Source organism: Diceros bicornis, chromosome 7, assembly GCF_020826845.1.
Source record: "Diceros bicornis minor isolate mBicDic1 chromosome 7, mDicBic1.mat.cur, whole genome shotgun sequence".
NCBI lineage: Eukaryota > Metazoa > Chordata > Mammalia > Perissodactyla > Rhinocerotidae > Diceros > Diceros bicornis.
This window is the reverse complement of record NC_080746.1, coordinates 69,012,546-69,037,545: the sequence shown is the minus strand read 5'-3', so window position 1 is coordinate 69,037,545 and position 25,000 is coordinate 69,012,546. Positions and strand designations below refer to the sequence as shown.

At 37.1% G+C, this 25,000-nt stretch overlaps 1 protein-coding gene and 1 pseudogene across 1 annotated transcript in view; both read left to right on the top strand.

The window, feature by feature from the left end:
- RNF141 (ring finger protein 141) overlaps positions 1 to 25,000 on the top strand; it is a 44,880-nt gene that overhangs the window by 7,463 nt on the left and 12,417 nt on the right. Inside the window, exons 2-5 of the mRNA XM_058545981.1 lie at positions 53 to 242; positions 3,482 to 3,590; positions 10,928 to 11,109; positions 15,829 to 15,936. Coding sequence (XP_058401964.1) covers positions 100 to 242; positions 3,482 to 3,590; positions 10,928 to 11,109; positions 15,829 to 15,936 — 542 coding nt within the window. The 5' untranslated portion in view covers positions 53 to 99. The remainder of the gene's footprint in view (positions 1 to 52; positions 243 to 3,481; positions 3,591 to 10,927; positions 11,110 to 15,828; positions 15,937 to 25,000) is intronic.
- LOC131409170 (U2 spliceosomal RNA) lies at positions 3,668 to 3,839 on the top strand (annotated as a pseudogene).

The following is a 25,000-nucleotide window of genomic DNA, read 5'->3' as shown; positions in this document are numbered from 1 at the left end:
TATTGCTGTTTTTATATTATATATAAAAGTAACTTTTATATATATTTGACAGAAACTACGTGAAACAACACTCTGGATTTCAAAAGACATCATTTCATCATGGGACAGCAATTTTCAGATCAAACGCAGTTGGTTCTTAACAAGTTACCAGAAAAAGTAGCAAAACATGTCACATTGGTCCGAGAAAGTGGCTCCTTGACTTATGAAGAATTTCTTGGGAGAGTAGCTGAACTTAATGACGTGTAAGTCTTGCTGTTTTTCATTTTATTTTTCCCCCTGAAGTATGCCCCATATGTCATGACTGTCTAAGAGGTGACCAGAAGTTTTGATTGCTAAGACTTAGTGTTTTCAGCAGCAGTTAGGAAATATTTATAGAGTGCCTCCTGTAATTTCTATGTGGTTATTTAAAAATATGTAATAGGAACAAAAGAGACTGAAGGAACTTGAAATTGGATTGTGAACACAAGCGTATAAATTGACTCTTGTTTGAAAGCACTAAAGGGATGCATAACAGAAGAGAATATGCCAATTAGCCAACCTAGAGAAAGGCTCCTAGGATAGTCAAAGGGCACTCAGGTTTCTGTACATCAACCAGTTCAACTGGTTAGTAAAGAAATCAGTCTTCTGTATCTGTTCACTGAGCCATTATTTTGCCAGAGAAATACATATATAATAAGAATGCAGTTGTCAGGGCTGCCTGATGGTGTAGCGGTTAAGTTCGCATGCTCTGCTTCGGCAACCTGGGATTTGCCGATTCAGATCGTGGGCGTGGACCTACCACCGCTCATCAAGCCATGCTGAGGCGGTGTCCCACATACAGCGACTAGAAGGTTGTGCAACTATGACATACAACTATCTACTGGGGCTTTGGGGAGAAAAAAGGAGGAAGATTGGCAACAGATGTTAGCTCAGGGCCAATCTTCCAAAAAACAAACAAAATAATAATTCATTTGTCGTCACTGAAGAATAAGATATTTTGTTTATTAATATTTTCTAATTAGCTAACATCTTTAAATCTCTACTTAACACTTGAATAGATTTCTAAGATGGAATATAAATTTCTCTGCCATCTTACAGAGCACACCTAATAGAACTTAGCCTTTTCTTTGTAAATTTATTCTTTATTATATCAACTATAATACTGATCTGTATAGAAGCTATTAAAACATACAAGGCTCTTTGTCCCTGAATGACCCCAGATTGTTTGCTTTTAAAATACTGCTTTTTTGTTTGTGTGTTTTCTCCCCTAGTGACAGGTGAGCAGATGTCACTTCTTGCTATTGTCTTCCTCTAGCAGCACCCACATCTACCTCTCTTTGTATATAGAAGATATATATATGCCTTCTATCTCCCTAGGGGTATAATTATAACTTATTGGCATTGTCTTTTAAATGAGATGTTCAAGGTTCTCTCTTTAGTCTACTCATTTTAGCTAACATTCACTGAGCATGTAATATGTGCAACGCACTTTGCTGAGGGTTGGACCTTTTAACTGAGGCCTAAAATGATCCAAATGTGGCAGATCCAGCTCTCCCTGAGTCTGAAGTTCTTTCCACTATCCCAAATTACCTCTCCTTAAACCCAAAAAAGGCCAAACAAAATCACCTAGCAATCTAGGACCACTTAGTATGTATCAACTTGTATTATAGTCACTGTTAATAGTTTAGGGTAAGATACTCCCCAAGCTTTGTGGTGGCTGTATTAGATAAGAGACATATTTGGCCATCTGGAACACATTAGATAAAGAGAAGGAAATACACTCTTTTTATGGACATGGCTCAAGTATACTGTTATTAGCCAGTCATGAAGAATAAAGAATGTCTTAAAAGTTAAAGTTATCTTAGACGATCATTTCTTCTAAGAATATTGGATTTTGTTCATTAAAAAAAACAAAACAAAACCCTGTATGGATATATGGGTGGATCCTTTATGGATATATATATATATATATATATATATATATATATATATATATAAATGCACAGAAAATGAACTAGAAGGATACCCACTGGGTCTCTGGGTAGTTGGCAGAAAAAGCGGGCAGTGAAGGGAGATTTTACATTTTACTGTAAATATTTGTATATTGTCTGATCTTTTATAATAAAAATGTAGTCATGGGTTTTTGGAATTCTAGTATTTTACTTTTTTCCTTTTCTTAGATTATCCAAATGGTAGTATTTGAAGCATTATTTCTGGGACCATATTCTTAAGGAATAAAATTGGATTGAGAATTTGATAGTATCACAAGACTGGAATGCTTTTTTATGTTTATCATTTCAACTCTTATGAAGAGTAATCAATGACATTTGCCATCCCTTAAGAGTCTTGGAACTTACAGATGTAAACCTAGTCTATTCTATAAAATTTGCGATTTGGCCTAGAGCTACTGGATAAAATGTGCTCTGTGAAAGCGTCCGCAAGCTAAGCTTACCGTGTAACACAGAAGTGAGGGTCAAGAATATCTTCCTTTTGTTTATTTAGAACAGGACACTTCTGGCTGGATTTGGTTCTTAAAATCAGTTCCCGTGGGTCAGGGTTGGGCATTTCACAAGTGCAGTGCTGTCTGAGAACTGTTTTATTTAAAGTTAAACCTATACAGAAGGAGCATGGTTTGATAACTAGAAAGCAGAACTGGAAACTGGCGCAGCTGAATGACTTTCGCTGGCTGACTTTCTTCCCTGGGGATGGTAGCATAATTTTCGATGGCCTCCATTTATTTAGCTGTAAGTCACTTAGTCGAGCGTGATATCTCCACTGGTGCTTGGAGAGAAGTGGAGTCATGATAAAAGGGAGCTGCAATACGTAAATATGTCTTTGAACTGATTTAAATTGGCATTGATAGTATGATATTGAATTAGCCTCTAAGAGTATTATATTTTTTTTGTTAGAATCCTCTGGCTCTCTAAATTAAAATTATTCTGCTAGGTGAAGACAGTAAAGCTATATTTAAAGTGTCTCAAAATCATTTGCTTGATCCGGTCCCAAATTATCTATAAAACGAAAATTTTCAAAGAGATGTGTTAGTATTACTGTTTAAATAAGGACTCAACCAAGAGCAAGATTTTTTTCACACTTTATATACATCTGAGGCAATAGTCAAAATTTGGATAAGTGAAACCAGCTATGCTTTTTCTTTAAAAACCTGATTCCTCGGACATGTTTTTTTCTAGATGTCTTTGTTAGAAATGTAAGGACCGTTGAGATATAGATATGACAAAAAGAGATTTATAAATATCATTCCACTATGCTGTTGACTTTAAAATCCTTGGAAATTAAGTTATATGTTTATAATCAAAACATTCTCTAGCCATATGTTTTAAGAATCTAATTATTACAATCATTATTCTTGTTATTTGTCTTTGTGTGTCTTCTTCAGATTTCCTTCTCTGTTTTAAAGTGTTTCTCGAAACTGTTTTCATAGCTCCATTATTTCATATGATGACTTTTCATAAAATTAACAAATATGTTTGTCTCTTTTCAGAACTGCTAAAGTAGCAGCTGGCCAGGAAAAACATCTTCTCTTTGAGGTACAACCTGGATCTGATTCTTCTGCCTTTTGGAAAGTGGTTGTACGGGTGGTCTGTACCAAGGTGAGAGTGACAGAGACTTCCAACTCTGAGCTTAAACTATTTTGGTGGTTAAAACTATGTTTAATAGTGTAATATAGATCCCTTCTCGGCCTTTTGGCTAAGATCAAGTGTAGTATCTGTTCTTATCAGTTTAATAATATTCTATAGTAGAAATAAATGTTAATAATTTGGTTATTATCATTTATTTATAAAACTATGAAAAACATAGTTTTATTGCCTTCCAGGTTAGCTATTTGAATCTCACTGTTTGTATAATTGCCATATAGCAGAGATTTTAATAATCACAGAGGGTGGTAGTAAACTCTCATCCTTACCTTCCACCTCTCTTTTTGGATTTTAGCTGGCTGTGGAGTCTTAAGGTGACACCCTATCTAGAAATTAAAATAGTCTTAGGAGATCACTTTTAAGAACACTAGGTTTCGGCGCCGGCCCGGTGGCACAAGTAGTTAAGTGCATGCACTCCGCTGCAGCGGCCCGGAGTTCGCCGGTTCGGATCCCGGGCGCGCACCGATGCAATGATTAGCAAGCCGTGCTGTGGCAGCATCCCATATAAAGTGGAGGAAGATGGGCACGGATGTTAGCACAGGGCCAGTCTTCCTCAGCAACAAAAAAAAAACGGAGGAGGATTGGTGGATGTTAGCACAGGGCTGATCTTCCTCACCAAAAAAAAAAAGAACACTAGGTTTCATTCGTTTAATAAGAATTTTAAAATCCATTAGAAAGTTTGGGGTTTTTTGTTTTGTTTTAGTAATTTTTAGTTATTGAATGGATTTTTCACCATCAGTGCACTGTGTCTCTTAGTTGATCTTTAAATTTTAAACAATTAAATATATCAACACTGCTAAAAAATATAAGGGCAGCTGTCATAGAATATTAGGAAGCCTCATCCACCAATGGGTAGGTTAGAATAGATGGTCCTTAACTTTTTTGAGGCCACAGACCTGGTAAAAATGCAGGAACGATTTTATTAGGCCTCCTCCTATCCCAGCCCCTGCTCTAAAACAAACAATAAAATCATCCATATTCAGGGGCCGGCCTGGTGGCGTAGTGGTTAAGTTCCAGCGCTCTGCTTTGGCAGCCCGGGGTTCCCGGCGGCAGATCCCAGGCGCTGACCTACGCACCGCTTATCAAGCCATGCTGTGGCAGGCATCCCACATATAAAGTAGAGGAAGGTGGGCACGGATATTAGCCCAGGGCCAATCTTCCTCAGCAAAAAGAGGAGGACTGGCAACAGATGTTAGCTCAGGGCTAATCTTCCTCACACCTACACAAAAAAATCATCCATATGCATATAAACAATAAATTGAACATTCGTGAATGCTCTGAAGTCCACTCCTGATCAACCCTTAAGGAACTCCTGTGTAAGGAGAATTTTTCCCTTTGTGTCATGGACCTTGGGGGTTCCCCACTTAATATGCCACATTTCCCCAGTGAGTTGATTACCACTACTATACTTTAAGTGTAGTAGGATTAATTATGGATAGTTGATCAAATTAGAAGTTCTAATCAATTTAAGTAATAAAAGTACTTTAGAGAGGATTAGAGGAACAAAGACAGATGTTAATTCCAGACTTGGCTAAGTGCCTGAAGTTGAATGGAGCCTGTTAACGTTTACAGTTGATTTAGAGGAAATACACAGTACACTTTAATACCATTCCGCTGGGTCCATTCACATTGAACATTTGCTTAGTCAATTTTTTTTTTAAGTCCAAATGTTAAAGAGAGATATAACAGCTGCCAGAGAACCATCATTCAAAAATTTTTTGCATTATTCATCACAGCGGTAGCTAATGCGGCACTAGTATGGGTAGCAGTGTAACTTTATATAAGGTATAATGTGTTAGAAATCATTGTAACAGAATACACATTGAAATACTGACAACCTGATCCAAGATCATGTTTTGTTATACTTCAATTTCTGGTCTCAAAACTTGTATGCCAACCGCATATTTTTCCCATTTTCTGTTTTTTTATTGTTGTTGTTGTTGAGTTTATATTATATTTATATTAAATTCATTAGGGGTTTTTTACAATGTTATAAGTACGCATACTCCCAAAAGAACTCTGAGAATCCTCAGCTTTTTTTTTTTTTTTTTGTGAGGAGATTAGCCCTGTGCTAACATCCGCCAATCCTCCTCTTTTTTTGCCGAGGAAGACGGCCCTGGGCTAACATCCGTGCCCATCTTCCTCCACTTTATATGGGACGCCGCCACAGCATGGCTTGCCAAAGCAGTGTGTCAGTGCGCGCCCGGGATCCGAACCAGCGAACCCCGGGCCGCCGCAGCGGAGCGCGCGCACCCAACCGCTTGCGCCACCGGGCCGGCCCCAGAATCCTCAGCTTTTGACTTTGCAAAGGAATAAAGTAAAGAAGAAATGAAGAATTGGCCTAAAAATGTAAAATCCATTCAAATGGGCTCAGTATCTCCAATACTGCATCATCTGACAGCTGTGAGTTTATATTGCACATAATCTTTCAGAACTATTTGGAAATCAACCTCAAATTTATAAGAACTCTAGTGACAAGGTCATTTCTGAAAAAAATGCATTCTTTCTTCTTTTCTTGCCCTCTCCTCTACAGTAGCCAGCCATCTGATCTTGTCAAGATAAAATCTTGTCAATTTTACCTCTTACCAGGTCTCACTTCCAGTTTATTCATAAGAAAAATTCCATGCCCTCTAGAAGACTTTAACTATAGCTCTGGCCCCTCTTTCTTCGCATCTGGATTATCTTAGGTTCTGTGTTAATCTCCACACCTCCAGACTCTTCTTTTTTCTTTTTTTTTTTTTTTTTTGCTTGAGGAAGTTTCTCCCTGAGCTAATATCTGTTGCCAGTCTTCCTCTTTTTGCTTGAGGAAGATTCACCCTGAGCTAACATCCTTGCCAGTCTTCCTCTATTTTGTATGTGGGTCACTGCCACAGCATGGCCACCAACGACTGGTGTAGGTCCATGCCCGGGAACCAAACCTGGGTTGCTGAAGTGGAGCGTGCCGAACTTAACCACTAGGCCACAGGACCAGTGCCAGACTCTTCTATTTGTAATTAATGATGCTTTGAGATTAACCTTTCTCAAGCACAACTCATCAGATCACTTTCCTGCTTAAAATTCTTCAGCAATTCCTCATTGGCTACAAAATAGTCCCAACTTCTTAACCTGGCAGTCAAGGCCTTCTACAATAGTTTTATTCACTACTATCCCCGTTTGAATGCTACAGTCACTCACCAGGCTTAACTAATTTAAGACTCTATAGCTGTTACCTTTTCCACCTTGGTGCCTCTGCTCATTGAGTTCCCTCAACTAGAATGTCCATTCCTCTGTCATTTAAATTGCCATTAGCTACAAGTCACAGAAAACCCCTGTTCTGACAGTATAAACAAAAACATTATTTATATTCTCACTTTTCAAAAAACCTTGATATAAAGTAGCTCCTGGATTGGTTCATTCAAAGACCTAACAGATCCCTCTTCCCAATCATTAGGTCAATATTAGCTCATGTCCCCTTCTTACACCTACACTGACAAAGGGGATGTGATTACCATGATTGGTTTAGATTAGACTCACCAGGATTGACTCCTGAGTCATTTCAGGTAGTGGTACACCAAAACAAAATCAGGGCTCTGCTGACAATGAAAAGTAGGAATGGCATTTGGGTAATCAGCCAATGGTTTCTGCACTATTCTAATCTAACTAGATGTCTCTTTAAAGGTCTCCCACAAATACCATCTCATCCATAAAGTCTTCCCTAACAGAAATTCTCTTACCTCTTCTAAATTCCAGCAGCACTATTCATACTTCATAATTAAATTCTATGTTAAGAATAAAATTATTTATTTAGGTTCTTAGCTCCCCTAGTAGATAGTAAACTCCTGAGGGCAGGAACTCTGTCTAGATTCATTCTTGTATCTCTTACAGCCTGTAATGCTTTACACCTGGTAAGAATTCAATGTATATTGAATGAACCAAAAAAAATCTGTTGAAATACTCTCATTTTAAATGACTGGGATAGGTTGAAGCTTTCCTTGTTTATTGATGCAGTATAGTATCTAAATTACATTCTCTCTCTGTCTTTATTTCATAAAGTACTCAGCTCACATCGAAGAGGCCAGTATAAATTGTAGAAAGCTGTGTGAATGTGAATGTATCAGGTTTCTGATCCCTTAGTTTTCTGCTGCTCCTCCTTGCCAAGCACAGAATTAATGTTTAATTTTACAATTAGTCAAACTCCTTTTTGCCTCAGTATGTGTAACCATTACGTCTGTGTGTGATTAAACATCTTCCTTAAAATAAGATTCTAAATAGAAAAACAGAAGACATATTGAAGACATAGGCAATCAGATCTTTCATTTGTGTAATTGTTCATGATTTTAGTTTACTCTAAAGAAATGTTTTTATTTGCATTCCTTAGGTTCTTTTTGAAAGAATCTATTAGAAGTCAGTGTTTACATTAGAAAAAAAGATTTGAAGGCCTTGGGGCTGGCCCAGTGGCATAGTGGTTAAGTTTGTGTTCTCCGCTTCAGCGGCCCTGGGTTCATGGGTTTGGATCCCAGGTGCAGACCTATGCACTGCTCATCGAGCCATGCTGCAGCAGCAGCCCGTATATAAAGTGGAGGAAGACTAGCACAGATGTTAGCTCAGCGATGATCTTCCTCAAGTGAAAAGAGGAGGATTGGCAGTAGATGTTAGCTCAGGGCCAGTCTTCCTCACACACACAAAAAAGAGTTGAGCAATATGAAAAACTGATAGTAGACTGAAATTTCATATTTCTTACTCTTAAGAACCAAAAAACAATGGTGCTATAACCTTCTGTATTTACAATAAGACCTTATCTTGACTATCTACCATCTGTTATGATGATTATCCTCAATATTTAATACATTGTAAAAAATAATCTAAATGATGTTTAAATGGAATATTTTATGGGAATAATGTTAGAAAAATTAATAGATTAATTAAAAATTATGAACTAAGGTGGCTGTTAAGAAACCTCGTGAATTACATTATCTTCATCCGTCTTGTTACTTAGACCAAAACCTTGGCGTCGTCCTTGACTTCTCTTTTCTCGTATCGCACAATCAATCCATAAGTAAATCCTGTCAGGTTTCTCATCAAAATATATTCGGAATCTGGCCAGTTCTCACCATCTCCACTACTACCACCGTATTCCTAGCAACCGTCATCTCTCACCAGGATTGTTCCAGTAGCCTCCTAACTGGTCTCCCTGCTTCTGCCCTTGCCCCCGTTCTGTCTAGTTTAAGCACCACCACCAGGCTTTTCCACTCATAATCTGAAATGAAATCAGATCATATTACTCCTTGGCTGGAAACCCTCCAGTGACCTTCCAAGCCCTTGGAATAAAAGCCCAAGTCATTATTATGTTCAGCAAACTCCTGTACGTTCTGTCCCTACCTCACCCTCTGACATTATCTTCTACCACTCCTTTCTCTCTTGTTCTATTCCAACCGCCCTGGGCTCCTTGCTGGATTCATTGTGCTCCTTGCCAGGTGCACTTCTGCCTAACAGTCTTTGCACTTCCTGTTCTCTCAGGCTGGAATGATCTTTCCCCCAAAGATCCATATGACTCATTCCTGCACCTCTTCCCGTTCTTAAATGTCACCTTCTCTGTGAGGCCTTCCCTACAGCCCTTCAGCATTTCCTATCCTCCGTTTAATCTTCTCCATAACACTTATCTTACCTAGTCTGTATTTTATTTGTCTGTCTCTCCTAACTATAGTGTAGGATTTTTGTCTGTTTTATACACACTGTCACCAGTGCCTAGAGTGGTGCAACAGAGTATCTGTGACATCCACATAATAGATACTCAATAAATATTTGTTGCATGGATCCTATGATTATGATAGTTGTAGTTTGATAAACTTTGCTATTAAATACTAGGTTTCTATGAATTATTTCCTAATTTCTTCTGCACTGTGCAGTTCCAAAGGAGGACTGCCCCAGTTTCCTCAGCTCTGCAAGTCTGTTCTGTAAGCCTCTATAAATTCCTATCACTTTTAATTCTGTTTATTCTCTACCCCATGTACAGTCCTTTATTACAAGGAATATTACATATTTACATCTCCATATAGATCTTACCTTCCTGAAATTAAATCAATTTTCTGATTAGAGATGATTGTACCATTTTCATAATATAGAATCTGATTCATACTTGATTCTCAGTTTTTCTCTCACTGCCTTCTCAAATAGTAAACAATAAATATTGGTTGTAATTATTATTATTATTTTCATTCCAAATATTGAAATCTTGCTACAATAATGTTTTTTTAATATGTAACTTAACTACCTCACTTTCTCATATCCCCAGTTCCATCAACGCATTTCCAAACCTACTTCATTCACAATTTTAAGGCCTTCTATCTATATCTCTCCCTGCACTCTTCATTTCTTTCTAAATGTTTTCTAATTTTGTTTGTTCCATTTACTTTGATATGAACTTAATAGATTTCATTGCTTCCTCTGTTCCCACAGTTTTCCATACCATCTCCTGTGCTGAAAGAAAGTCTTTGACATCTCTGATCTGTCGCTGATTACCTCAAGTTCTTCATCCCATGATATTACACCCTCATCCTACTGGCTTTGGTCATTTCAAAAGAGAATATATGCCCCACTCCATGATTCCCAAAGTCTTATGAAAGCAATATTCTCTCTCCTTACCTATTACCCAACACTTGCCCCAAATATCTCCTCACACTAAGAACGTAAGCTAGAGTGGGGAGAGGTACAACCTCTAGGCCACTGGTTCCACTTCATAGTAAATGAGTTTTTTGTTTGCTAAAGCTCAAAATGGCCTTCTGGGAAAAATTCAACCACTTTTTATTAGGATTTACTTTAATGTAATTTTTTTTGCTTTAGTTTGGAAGTTTTGGTATAAAATAGAATTTAAGATGTTCAAGAAAGCAATCTGTTGTTTCAGTTATAGTAGAATGGCATGTGATTGTTAGATTCGAATAAATCCTTTCAGAAATTCTTTAATTAAAAAATTAAAATGAAACGAATTGTCGATACTGATCTCTAAAATTCATTTCTTAAGTCTGGGAAAGTTGCCTAACCTCGTCAACTCTAAACGGGATAATGCCTAATCAACCCTACAGGGTTATTTTGAGTATCAGACGGGATAAATTTGTGTAAAAGTACTTTGAACCCGACAACTGTAGGGGACATGATCATATTCATTTGTTCAGACTCTTACTCTCTTGGTAGGTAATTTGCAAACCTTGATAACTTCTATTTCCTAGGATGTTTGACTAAATATTTGTTCCCCTTTTTTAGGAAAACTTGATCAGAGAAGTAATCAACTTTTTTTTTCATTTTCTTTGTATTTTTAGATTAACAAAAGCAGTGGCATTGTGGAAGCATCACGAATCATGAATTTATACCAGTTTCTTCAGCTTTATAAAGACATCACAAGTCAAGCAGCAGGAGTATTGGCCCAGAGCTCCACCTCTGAAGACCTTGATGAAAACTTGTCATCGGTCACGTCTTGTCAGGCTAGTCTTTGGATGGGAAGGTAGACAATGCATAATTACCATTTTTCACTTATTTTTCAATATGCAAGCTGTTGAAATCTCATTAGTATATTTGCTGGTGCTCTTTGTGACATCTTAAATCCCATTACTTTTTGTCTCAGTTGATATTATATCCCAGATCAGTTTTTGGATTGTTCTGTGTTTCAGGACATTGTTAGAGTGCCAAATTAAAGAAAAATTGAAGTGACTCACACCAGGTAATGTTTTCGTCAACCCGGTTTCCATGATCCACTCTACATGCTTGCATTTAATGATAAAGGAGATAGTTAGTGCCCCTTTTATAATAGATATTTAGGTTCTTAAACAATCAGAGCCCTTCAGGGAATTAGGTTCAAGAATCTGGCAAAACCATTCCAGTTTTTCTTAAAAGTATCTGACTAATCAGAGCATTAAAATGTTAAATATTGGCTCCAGGACTTGGCAGGCCATTCAGGAATGAACAAGTAGTTGGTGCACATATTGCATATACCGAGGTACCAGAAGGAAATGAAGTCAGCCAGAGTTTTCTGTAATGGTGCTTGTTTACTCAGGCCTAATATATTATTGTTCTATCTAAACTTTCTTTTCCTTTTCTATAATGCTTTTGGCATGTGAAAGCTCCCACCTGTTGCCATTTGACCATGACCATAATTTAAACTCGTAAATGCCTCATTGGAAAAAGTCTTACGTGTGTCCAGACATGTCGACATCCTGTCTTGTTGTTGTACTGGGCAGACAGCAGAAATCTGTATTGACAGTGTCTTTTACCTTACAGTTAAGAATATGCTTAACAAGAATTTCTCTTTTATTGCTCCATTTACAGTTGCATTTTCTGGTCCATTCGTAGACAACTGGTTTCCAAATACTATGTTTTAGTAAAATTGTATTTTCCATTTATCATTTCCTTTTTATCTTTAAACAGATGATTTGGTTTTCCAGATTTGGGCTGTAAAAGTGTTACTGAAATGCCAAATGAGTTTTAGGACATTATAGGCAGTGTTTACGCTTATCTTTTCCATATTTTGTAAAGTTAATCTTTCAAAGACAGGTGTCTGATTTTCTGCTTTTTTTCCTCTCCCTCTTCAGGGTGATGATTTGTTTTTGTTGTTGCTTTTTGCTGAGGAAGATTTGCCCTGAACTAACATCTGTTGCCAGTCTTCCTCTTTTTGCTGAGGAAGATTCACCCTGAGCTAACATCTGTGCCAATCTTCCTCTATTTTGTGTGTGGGTTGCCACCACAGTATGGCTGCCGACAAGTGGTGTAGGTCCATGCCTGGGAACTGAACCCAGGCCACCAAAGTGGAGCGTGCCAAACTTAACCTCTAGGCTGCGGGGCCAGCCCCAGAAGATTTTTTTTTAAAGTATTTTGAAAGCTGAGAATAGTGTTTACCAGTATATTTAAGCTCTATGGTAGCAAATGAAAATAAAGTAATATGTTTTTCTTCTTGCAGTCATCTTAATGAAGGAGGTAAGAGTATTATCCCTTTTCATGTGCCCTTGAGACTAGGAAACTCAATACCTGATTAGTAGGTTAGAGCTGCTTCTTGCCTTTGAGTTTTTTGGTTTTTAGTTACACCCTGATAGACTAGTTCATAGAAAAACAGACTTTTTAAGTTGAAGGGAATCTTAAGGGGTACTTATTTGGTTCAAACTTACATCTGATGCATATTTCTGTTAGTGGTTTATATTTATTTAGTACTTATAGGGTATTAGGCATTGTGGTAAATGCTTTACATGTAGAAATGCATTAAATCCTGGCAGCAACCCCATGGGAATACAATTTTTGGCCCATTTCAGATGAAGAAACTAGGGTTTGGACAAATAAGTGACCTGGTTAGAAATTGGCCTAGCTGAGACTCACATTCAGGCCTGTCCAGCAATATAGCCATGCTCCTAACCTCAGCATTATTACTCTCTGGTGCATAAAGCCTCTGTACTACACTGCTTCCTCAACTTTGATATTCAGTGGTTTGAGAATCTCAAGCTCCCAGGTGGTGTCACTGCTGCTGATCCACAAATAACACTTTGAGTAGTAAGACTCTACTTACCACATTTAGCCAAGTGGTAGTCCAACTTGTACTTGAATACCTGTATGGGACTCACTGCCTCAGAGAAGCAAGCCTTTTCATATGTAGATGCTCTCATCACTATAAAGTTTTCCCTTTTTTTTTAATATTCCTCAGAGTAGCCAAAATCCGGCTCTCTTAAGGCAACCTAACCCAGACTATAGAACCAAACTGCTTGTGTTCAAATCCTGGCTCTGCTCCTAACTGTATAACTTTGGACAAGTTATTAAACTCTCTTTCCTCAGTTTCCTCATCTTTTAAAAGAGGGCGATAACGATATCTGCTTCATAGGACTGTTGAGAGAGTTAAGAGAGTTAATATATGTAAAATGCTTAGAACAGTGCCTGGCGCATAATAATGTGTCTGTAAGAGTTAACTATCATTATTATTAAACTATTACTGTATTCTACTTATTGCTTTCAGGACTGTGCCCTCTGGAATTCGACCAAACAAGTGTGTTCTCTCTTCTAGCCCTTCAAATATTTGAAAACAGTAATCAGATTCTCACTGAGCCTTTGTTTCTATGGATCTCTTCTACGTCCCAGAGGCTTTCCTGGGTGATCCTTTATCTGTCAATATGTTTTTGAGAGTAGTGGGCGTAGAACTGAATGCTCCACTCTACAGGTGGTCTAACAAGGACAAACAGAGCAATACTCTTTCTCCTTCCTTCTTCTGATCATCGTGCTGCTAGAAAGGTAGCAAAAAATCAAGTGAACATTGTACAGCTTCCACTGGCTGCTTCTGTGTCTCCTGGTCTTTAACCTCTATCCAGAATGCTATTCTTCTTCTTAGCTCACTGCTCCTCACTTTTAAACTCTAACTTTCACAATTCTGTTACTCTTTATGGATTCAGTTATATTCTCTGCCACTGCCACCCAAGTCTACATCTTGGATGTAAATTGTAAGCTCCTCAGAAGCAGAGATCCTAATTCATCTGGGTCTGGCACAGTATGTAGCAACTAAAAGGCACCTAAACTTTACACTATATATATATAGAAAAAAATCAAATACGTTAGATCCACATCCATCTAGGTTTTCCTTCAGTTTCCGCATCTCAGTTCAATGGCTGCCCTCTTTTGTCCTTACTAAAGCATAACATTTAATCTGTTACCATATCCTGATGATTTGTCTTTTGTCATGCCCCTTAGACAGGCCCTAATTATCTCCCAGATAAGTTGCTGAAATGTGGATCTGGTTGGCTTTCCTCCCTCTAGACTGTCCCTCATACTGCACTCCCAATTAATCTTCCTATAGTTTGCCTGTCAGAATAAGTTTAAACTTGCTATTTTGACGTTCAAGAATTAGAGCATCTCTACTATATTTAAGCAACCTTTTCTCTCAGTTTCTCTCCAGAGCATCATGTCAGGCTCCTTGTTAGACGCAGACACATAGACACACACACACACACACACACACAGCTTTTTTTCTACCTACACAGCTTTGTTTATTCACCTAGAATGTCCTGTCTGTCAAAATCCTATCATTTTTCTACCTCATCTTTCTAACAAGTTTGAAATATACTCATTTTTCCTTCTTTACTTAGCACATAATCCATGTAATGCACATTTGACATTTTCTTATATTCTATTTTATGTTCAAATTGAGAGATTTTAAAGTGCTATCTCAATGTGTTATATACAGTGCTATCAGCACAGTAGGGAATAAAAACGTGTCAGAGATAGCTCCTACCCTTAAGAACCTTGTGGTCTAGTGCCTGTACTTTGAAACATTCAGTGTTTATATAATTATAAAAGTAATACATGCTTGATGAAGCAAACCTAAAAATTACAGAATAGCACAGAGGATAAAAGCAAATTAAAATCACTTTAAGAAACATTTATTGAGAACCTAAGACATACTCCCTATATTCAAAGAACTTATAGTGTATGGATACACCAACCAATAAACAGCCAATTAAAATGCAATACTTAAGTCCTTAATTGAGGCAAATGTTGATTTGGAGCACAGAGAGAAGATGATATTTTGAGCTAAGTTACTGAGGTTGGAGTTTAGCAAACTCACAAGAGTATTCCAGGTAAGGGGAACATGCAGCCAAAGGCACTGGCTCATTCAGGGACACTCTAAATTGTGGCTGCAGTGGAAGATTCAACATCTCTTTTCCTCCCAAGATGAATGAAAGAACTCCTTGAGGACAGAGACTTTGCTTTCTATCTCTTTTGTATTTCCCATAGCACCTGATACTTAAAACCAAGCCATTCTTTCATTTACTGCCCATCGTCAGTATCAGCAGCGTAAGACCCTGATGGCAAGGCCCAAATTTTTGAGAGCTTTGTATCCTACGTGGTAAATAAATCATATATTGATTGAATTTGTTTATGTAAATTCAATATGATTAAAATGGGAGGAAGACCTGAATATTTCTAGTTTTTGTCTGTATTTCTTTTTAACCGTCACAGAATTTATCTTTTATCCAGTCTTTCTTTATAAAATTTGTCCCTCTTAGGACTTCTTCTGTAGTATATTTGTTATCCCTAAAATATATATTAATTTAGTCTGATTTTGCACAAGTCATGCTGTGCTTTATGCTGAGAGTACATACATGTTTGATAATGCTTTTTAAGGCAATGGAAACAAAGTTTAAAGCTTAATGACAGCAGAGAATATCATTGCTCCAGCTCAGTTTTCCCATTGCAGGGTGAAGCAGCTGACGGATGAAGAGGAGTGTTGCATCTGTATGGATGGTCGAGTTGACCTCATCCTGCCTTGTGCTCACAGCTTTTGTCAGAAGTGTATTGATAAATGGTAAGTTATCTGCTGCCTTCATGCAATAGGCAAAGGTCAAATGGGAGAGTGTGTATGAATAAACTTCAAAAAATACAAGAATATTGTAGTTATGTATAAGAGAGTTTGTTCTTTAGTACCTTGAATTTTATGACATGCCTCCTACTGATTAAAAATATTTTTATTTTTATACCTAAAGTTTGTAAAATGTGGGGATGTATCTTAGTTTTGACAGTTTACTTTTGTTATAAGGAGATTTGTACCTGACTTGAGTCTGGAATCAAACACTTCTTTTTTTCTTCCATTTTTCTCTTCATTTCTACATTTTTTCTCTCTATATGATTAGAAGGAATAATATGAATCCTTGGATATTGAATATTGGACCTGGAGGTAACTTTAGAGATCAGTTAGTCAAGCTTATTATTTTACAAAATAAGAATCAAGCATTTAGGACAATCTATAATTGACATACATAAACTACATATATTTAAAGTACAATTTGAAATGTTTTCACATATGTACACACCCATAAAAACTGGCATCACAATCCAGATAATAAACAAATCCATCACCCCCAAAAGTTACCTCGTGCCCCATTGTAAAGTCTCCTTCCCCCGCTTCCTTCCGGTCCCCAGACAACCACTAATCTGCTTTCAGTCACTATAAAATAATTTGGATTTTCTAGGATTTTTATAAATGGAATTATACAGCATGTACTCTTTTTTGGTCTGGCTTCTTTCATTCAATATAATTATTTCGACATTTATCCATGTTGTAGCATGTATCAGTAGTTCCCTACTTTTTATTGCCAAGTAGTAGTCATTGTGTGAATGTACCACAGCTTATTTATCCATTCACCTGTTGATAGACATTGAGTTTTTTCCTATTTTTGGCTATTACAAATAAAGCTGCTGTATACATTTGTGGACAAGTCTTTTTATGGATGTATATTTTGTTTTTTCTTTGGGTAAATTCCTAGAAGTGGAATGGCTAGATCATATGGTAGATATGTTTAACTTTTTAAGAAACTGCCAACTGTTTTCCAAGGTGGTTGTGCCCTTTACACTCCCACCAGCAGGGGATGAGAGATCCAGTTGCTCCATATCCTTGCCAATACTTGGTATGGTCGGTCCTTTTATTTTTATCCATTCTAATAGATGTGTGGTGGTATCTCATTGTGGTTTTAATTTGCATTTCCCTACTGACTGATGATCTTGAGCATATTTTCATATGCTAATTTACCATCTGTATGTCTTCTTTGGTGAAGTATCCATTCAAATCTTTTGCCCATTTCTTTTCTGGATTGTTTTCATATCAAGTTTGTAAGTTCTATATATATTATGGATACATCCTTTATCAGATATATTATTTGCAAATATTTTCTCTCACTTTGTGATTCGTCTTTTCATTCTCTTAAGACTGCCTTTCAAAGTGTAGAGTTTTTAATTTGGGTGAAGTCCAATTTATCAGTTTGTGGTTTATGGATAGTGATTTTAGTGTCATATCTAAGAAATCTTTGTCTAGCCCAAAGTCACAAAGATTTTCTTCCAAAAGTTTTATAGTTTTCAGTTTTTAGGTTTTACATTTAGGTCTTTATTTGTGTATATGATGTGAGGTATAGATCAAAATTCTTTTTTTTTGCCATATGGCTATCCAGTTGCTCCAGCATAATTTGTTAAAAAGACTCTTTTTTTCACTAAATTGCCTCTGCACCTTTGTTGAAAATCAGTTGTTCAAATACTTGTGGGTCTATTTCTGGACTCTGTTCTGTTCCATTGATCCGTTTGTCTATTTCACACCAATAACAGTACCTTGATTAATATAGCTTTGTAAGTCTTAAAACCAGGGAGCGTTAGTCCTCCAACTTTGTTCTTCTTTTTCAAAGTTGTTTTGGCTGTTCTAGGTCTTCTGTATTTCAGTATGAGTTTTAGAATCAACTTCTCAATTTCTACCAAAAAAACTGTGAGGATTTTGATTGGAGTTGTGTCAGATAAATAGATTAATTTGGAAAGTGTTAACTTCTAAACAATACTGAGTCTGCCAGTCTACAAACACAGTATATTTCTCTGTTTATATAGGTCTTCTTTCATTTCTCTCATCAATTTTTGTAGTTTTCAGTGTTACATATCTTTGACAGATTTATCCCTAACAAGCATTTTATATTTTATGCTATTTTAAATGGTATTTTTTATTTCAATTTCTGATTGTTTGTTGCTGGTATATAGAAATACAATAGATTTTTGTGTATTAATCTGGTATCATGAAACCTTACTAAACTCATTTATTAGTTCTGATAGCTTTTTTGTAGATTCCGTAGGATTTTCTTGAATGTCTGACCATCATTTTTGAAAGATATTTTTTCTGGACGTAGAATTCTAGCCTGACAGTATTTTTCTCTTAGTTACTTTAATGGTGTTGCTCCACCCTCTTCTTGCTTGCATTGTTTCCTGTGAGAAATCTGCTGTCATCCTTACCTTTTTTCCCTCGTGGGTAATGTGCCTCTTTTCTTTGGCTGCTTTTAAGGTTTTTTTCTTTATCACTGGTTTTGAGCAATTTGATTATGATGTGCCTTAGAGTAGTTTTCTTCTTGTTCCTTGTGCTTAGGATTCATCAATCTCTTTGGATTTGTAGGTTTGTAGTATCATCAGTTTTGGAAATTTTTCAGCAATTATTTTCTCAAATATTTTGTTCTGTTCTCTTTCTCTCTCCTTCTGGGACTCCAGTTACACAAATGTTAGACCACTTGAAGTTGTCCCACAGCTCACTGGTGCTATTTTCCTTTTTTGTTTTCTTTTTTGAGTAATTTTCTGTGTGTTTCATTTCGGATAGTTAATATTGCTATGTCTTTTCAAATTCACTAACTTTTTTTCCTGCAATGTCTAACTTGCCGTTAATTCCATCTAGTGTATTTTTTACTTCAGATCTTGTAGTTTTCATCTCTAGAAGTTTGATTTGAGTCTTTTTTTTTTTTTTTTTTTTTTTTTGTGAGGAGATCAGCCCTGAGCTAACATCCGCCAATCCTCCTCTTTTTTTTGCTGAGGAAGACGGCCCTGGGCTAACATCGGTGCCCATCTTCCTCCACTTTATATGGGACGCCGCCACAGCATGACTTACCAAGCAGTGCGTCGGTGCGCGCCCGGGATCCGAACCAGCGAACCCCGGGCCGCCGCAGCGGAGCGCGCGCACTTAACCGCTTGCGCCACCGGGCCGGCCCCTGATTTGAGTCTTTTAATATCTTCCATGTCTCTGCTTAATATGTTTGGTCTTTCCTCTAGTTTTTTTAATATATAGAATATGGTTATCATAACCTTTAATTTTCTTTAATTTTAACATCTATGTCAGTTCTGGATTGTTGTTTTTTTGTTGTTGTTGTTGTTGTTGTTTTTTATTGATGTTTTAATGGTTTCTAACATTGTGAAATTTTGGGTTGTACATTTTTGTTTGTCCATCACCACATATATGACTCCCTTCACCCCTTGTGCCCACCCCCCACCCCCACTGCCCCTGGTAACCACAGTCCAGTTTTCTCTGTCCATGTGTTGGTTCATATTCCACATATGAGTGAGATCATACAGTGTTTGTCTTTCTCTTTCTGGCTTATTTCACTTAACATAATACGCTCCAGCCCCATCCATGTTGTTGCAAATGGGACGATTTTGTCTTTTTTTATGGCTGAGTAGTATTCCATTGTATATATATACCACATTTTCTTAATCCAATCGTCAGTCGAGGGACACTTAAGTTGCTTCCACTTCTTGGCTATGGTGAATAATGCTGCAATGAACATAGGGGTGCATAAGCCTCTTTGGATTGTTGATTTCAGGTGCGTTGGATAGATTCCCAGTAGTGGGATGGCTGGATCATAGGGTATCTCTATTTTTAATTCTTTGAGGAATCTCCATACCGTTTTCCATAGAGGCTGCACCAATTTGCATTCCCACCAGCTGTGTATGAGGGTTCCTGTTTCTCCACATCCTCTCCAACATTTGTTGTTTTTTGTCTTGGTGATTATAGCCATTCTAACAGGCGTGAGGTGGTATCTTAGTGTTGTTTTGATTTGCATTTCCCTGATGATTAGTGATGTTGAGCATCTTTTCATGTGCCTGTTGGCCATCTGTATATCTTCCTTGAAGAAGTGTCTGTTCATTTCCTCTGCCCATTTTTTGATCGGGTTGTTTGTTTTTTTGTTGTTCAATTGTGTGAGTTCTTTATATATTATGGAGATCAACCCCTTGTCAGATGTATGTTTTGCAAATATTCTCTCCCAGCTGCTTGGTTGTCTGTTCATCTTGATTCTGGTTTCATTTGTCTTATAAAAGCTCTTTAATCTGATAAAGTCCCACTTGTTTATTTTTTCTTTAGTTTCCCTAGTCTGGGTAGGCATGTCATCCGAAAAGATTCCTTTAAAACCAATGTCAAATAGTGTGTTGCCTATATTTTCTTCTTTGAGTTTTATAGTTTCAGGTCTCACCCTCAGGTCTTTGATCCATTTTGAGTTAATTTTTGTGAATGGCGATAGCACATGGTCCACTTTCATTCTTTTGCATGTGGCTGTCCAGTTTTCCCAACACCATTTATTGAAGAGACTTTCCTTTCTCCATTGCATGTTCTTAGCACCTTTGTCGAAAATTAGCTGTCCGTATATGTGTGGTTTTATTTCTGGGCTTTCAATTCTGTTCCATTGATCTGTGTGTCTGTTTTTGTACCACTACCATGCTGTTTTGATTACTATTGCTTTGTAGTATGTTTTGAAGTCAGGGATTGTGATGCCTCCTGCTTTGTTCTTTTTCTTTAGGATTTCTTTAGCTATTCGGGGTCTTTTGTTGCCCCATATAAATTTTAGTATTCTTTTTTCTATTTCTGTGAAGAATGTCATTGGGATTCTGATTGGGATTGCATTGAATCTGTAGATTGCTTTAGGTAATATAGACATTTTAACTATGTTTATTCTTCCAATCCACGTGCATGGGATATCTTTCCATTTCTTTATGTCATCATGGATTTCTTTCAATAATGTCTTGTAGTTCTCATTGTATAGGTCCTTCACCTCCTTGGTAAGATTTATTCCTAGGTATTTTATTCTTTTTGATGCAATTGTAAATGGTATTATCTTTTTGAGCTCTCTTTCTGTTAGTTCATTATTAGCATATAGAAATGCAACTGATTTTTGTAGATTGATTTTGTACCCTGCAACTTTGCTGTAGTTGTTGATTGTTTCTAATAGTTTTCCAACAGATTCTTTAGGGTTTTCTATATATACAATCATGTCATCTGCAAATAGTGAGAGTTTCACTTCTTTGTTACCTATTTGGATTCCTTTTATTCCTTTTTCTTGCCTAATTGCTCTGGCCAAAACCTCCAGTACTATGTTGAACAGGAGTGGTGAGAGTGGGCAGCCCTGCCTCGTTCCTGTTCTCAGAGGAATGGCTTTCAGTCTTTCCCCGTTGAGTATGATGTTGGCTGTGGGTTTGTCATATATGGCCTTTATTATGTTGAGGTACTTTCCTTCTATTCCCATTTTATTGAGAGTTTTTATCATAAATGGATGTTGTATCTTGTCAAATGCCTTCTCTGCGTCTATTGAGATGATCATGTGGTTTTTATTCTTTGTTTTGTTGATGTGATGTATCACGTTGATTGATTTGCGGATGTTGAACCATCCCTGTGTCCCTGGTATAAATCCCACTTGATCATGGTGTATGATCTTTTTAATGTATTGTTGTATTCGGTTTGCCAATATTTTGTTGAGGATTTTTGCATCAATGTTCATCAGCGATATTGGCCTGTAATTTTCTTTCTTTGTATTGTCTTTGTCTGGTTTTGGTATCAGGGTGATGTTGTCCTCATAGAATGATTTAGGAAGTGTTCCATCTTCCTCTATTTTTTGGAATAGTTTGAGAAGGATGGGTATTAAATCTTCTTTGAATGTTTGGTAAAATTCACTGGAGAAGCCATCTGGTCCTGGACTTTTATTTTTTGGGAGGTTTTTGATTACTATTTCAATCTCTTTACTTGTTATTGGTCTATTCAGATTCTCCATTTCTTCTTGGTTCAATTTTGGGAGGTTGTATAAGTCTAAGAATTTATCCATTTCTTCTAGATTGTCCAATTTGTTGGCATATAATTTCTCATAGTATTCTCTTATAATCCTCTGTATTTCCATGGTATCCGTTGTAATTTCTCCTCTTTCATTTCTAATTTTATTTACTTGAGCCTTTTCTCTTTTTTTCTTAGTAAGCCTGGCTAAGGGTTTGTCGATTTTGTTTATCTTCTCAAAGAACCAACTCTTTGTTTCATTAATCCTTTCTACTGTTTTTTTGGTCTCAATTTCATTTATTTCTGCTCTGATTTTTATTATTTCTCTCCTTCTGCTGGCTTTGGGCTTTGTTTGTTCTTCTTTTTCTGGTTCTGTTAGGTGTAATTTAAGGTTGCCTATTAGGGCTTTTTCTTGTTTGTTAAGGTGGGCTTGTATCGCTATGAGTTTCCCTCTCAGGACCGCTTTTGCTGCATCCCATATGGTTTGATATGGCATGTTATCATTTTCGTTTGTTTCCAGATAGTTTTTGATTTCCCCTTTAATTTCATCAATGAGCCATTGGTTGTTCAGTAGCATGTTGTTTAATCTCCACATTTTTGTCACTTTCCCAGTTTTTTTTTCATGGTTCATTTCCAGTTTCATAGCCTTATGGTCTGAAAAGATGCTTGTTATGATTTCAATCTTCTTAAATTTATTGAGGCTTGCTTTGTTTCCCAACATATGGTCTATCCTAGAGAATGTTCCATGTGCGCTTGAGAAGAATGTGTAGTCAGCTGTTTTTGGATGGAGTGCTCTGTATATGTCTACTAGGTCCATCTCGTCCAGTTTTTCATTTAAGTCTAATATTTCTTTATTAACTTTTTGTCTGGCTAATCTATCCATTGCTGTAAGTGGGGTGTTAAGATCCCCTACTATTATTGTGTTGTTGTTGATTTCTCCTTTTAGGTTTGTTAATAGTTGCTTTATGTACATTGGTGCTCCTATGTTGGGTGCATATATATTTATAAGTGATATGTCTTCTTGATGTAGTGTCCCTTTTATCATTATATATTTCCCTTCTTTGTCTTTCTTAACCTGTTTTATCTTGAAGTCTGCTTTGTCTGATATGAGTATGACAACACCTGCTTTCTTTTGTTTGCCATTAGCTTGGAGTATTGTCTTCCATCCTTTCACTCTGAGCCTGTGCTTGTCTTTAGTGCTAAGATGTGTTTCCTGAAGGCAGCATATTGTTGGGTCTTGCTTTTTAATCCATCCTGCCACTCTGTATCTTTTGATTGGAGAGTTCAATCCATTTACATTTAGGGTAATTATTGATATATGAGGGCTTAATGTTGCTGTTTTGTCACTTATTTTCTGGTTCTTTTGCATTTCCTTTGTTTCTTGTCCCATTTGTTTTGGACTGCCAATTCATTTTGGTTGTTCTGTCTTATGATTCTTCTAGTTTTCTCTTTGTTTATCATATGTGGTTTTGCTTTGATTATTTATTTAGTGGTTACCTTGAGGTTTGGGCAAAAAATCTTGTGTATGAGATAGTCCATTATCTGATAGCCTCCTATTTCCTTATACTAAGTCAATTCAGTCACTTTCCTCTTCCCCTTCTAAGTTGTTCTTGTTATACCTTATTCTATCTTGTGTTGTGGCTGTGTGTTTACAGTGATGAGGTTAAATTTATTTTTGGTGAATTTCTTCCTTTGATCTTTGAGTTTAGTATTTAAGTGGTTGCTAACCTATTCTGGTAAAGATCTACTATTTCTCTGATTTTGTCTACCTACTTTTCTCCTTCCTCCAAGCTTTGTGTTCCCTTTCTCTTCTTTTTTTCAGGCCTGAGGGCCTTCTTGAGTATTTCTTGTAGTGGGGGTCTCGTGGCCATGAACTCCATTAGCTTTTGTTTATCTGGGAGAGTTACTATTTCTCCATCATATTTGAAGGATATTTTTGCTGGATAGAGTATTCTTGGCTGAAAGTTTTTGTCTTTCAGTATTTTGAATATATCATTCCAGTCTCTTCTAGCCTGAAAAGTTTCTGTTGAGAAATCCGCTGAGAGCCTGATGGGAGTTCCTTTGTACGTTATTTTTTGTTTTTGTCTAGCTGCCCTTAATATTGTTTCTTTGTCATTGACCCTGGCTAGCCTTACCACTAGGTGTCGTGGTGAAGGCCTTTGTCTGTTAATATATATAGGTGTCCTGTTGGCTTCGCTTACTGGTATTTCCTGCTCCTTCCCCAGATTTGGGAAATTCTCAGCTATTATTTCCTTGAATAGGCTCTCTGTTCCTCTTTCCCTCTCCTCTCCCTCAGGAATACCTATAATTCTTATGTTACATTTTCTAATAGAGTCAGATATTTCTCGGAGTCTTTCTTCATTTCTTTTTAGTCTTAGTTCTCTCTCCTCTTCCATCTGGAGTATATCTGTATTCCTATCCTCTAAAGTACTAATTCTTTCCTCCATATTGTCAGCTCTGTTCTTTAAGGATTCCAGATTCTCCTTTATCTCCTGCATTGTGTTCTTCATCTCCATCAGCACTGATTGGTTTTTCTTTATGATTTCAATCTCTTTTGTAAAGAAACTCCTAATCTCATTGAATTGTTTGTCTGTGTTGTCTCGTATTTCGTTGAGTGTTTTTATGATAGCTATTTTGAAATCTCTGTCATTTAGTTTATGGATTTCTGTGTCTTCGGGGTTGATTTCTGGGTGCTTGTCATTTTGTTTCTGGTCTGGTGATTTCATATATTTTTGCATTGTGGTTCCTGTGTTGTTTTTGTTTTTCCTCATCCTAGAAGTCTCTGGTTGCAATTTCCACCTGCCGCCACTGTCTGGTGGTAAAGGGCTGTGTAGTCTAAGCCCCCTGCGCTCTGCCCCGGTTTTTCTGCTGCGATCCGCAGTTTTGTTTTGTTTTTTCCCTGCTGCGATCCACGGGTCCAGTCGTTTGATCAGGTCTGCCTCGAATCGCTAGGTCTGGTCTGGTCGGTTGAGCTGCAGAGTCCAGGTTGCGGGGAGCGGGGAGCTCTCTCTTTTGCCCTCTGGGTCCCTGACGTGGGAGACTTCTCGTT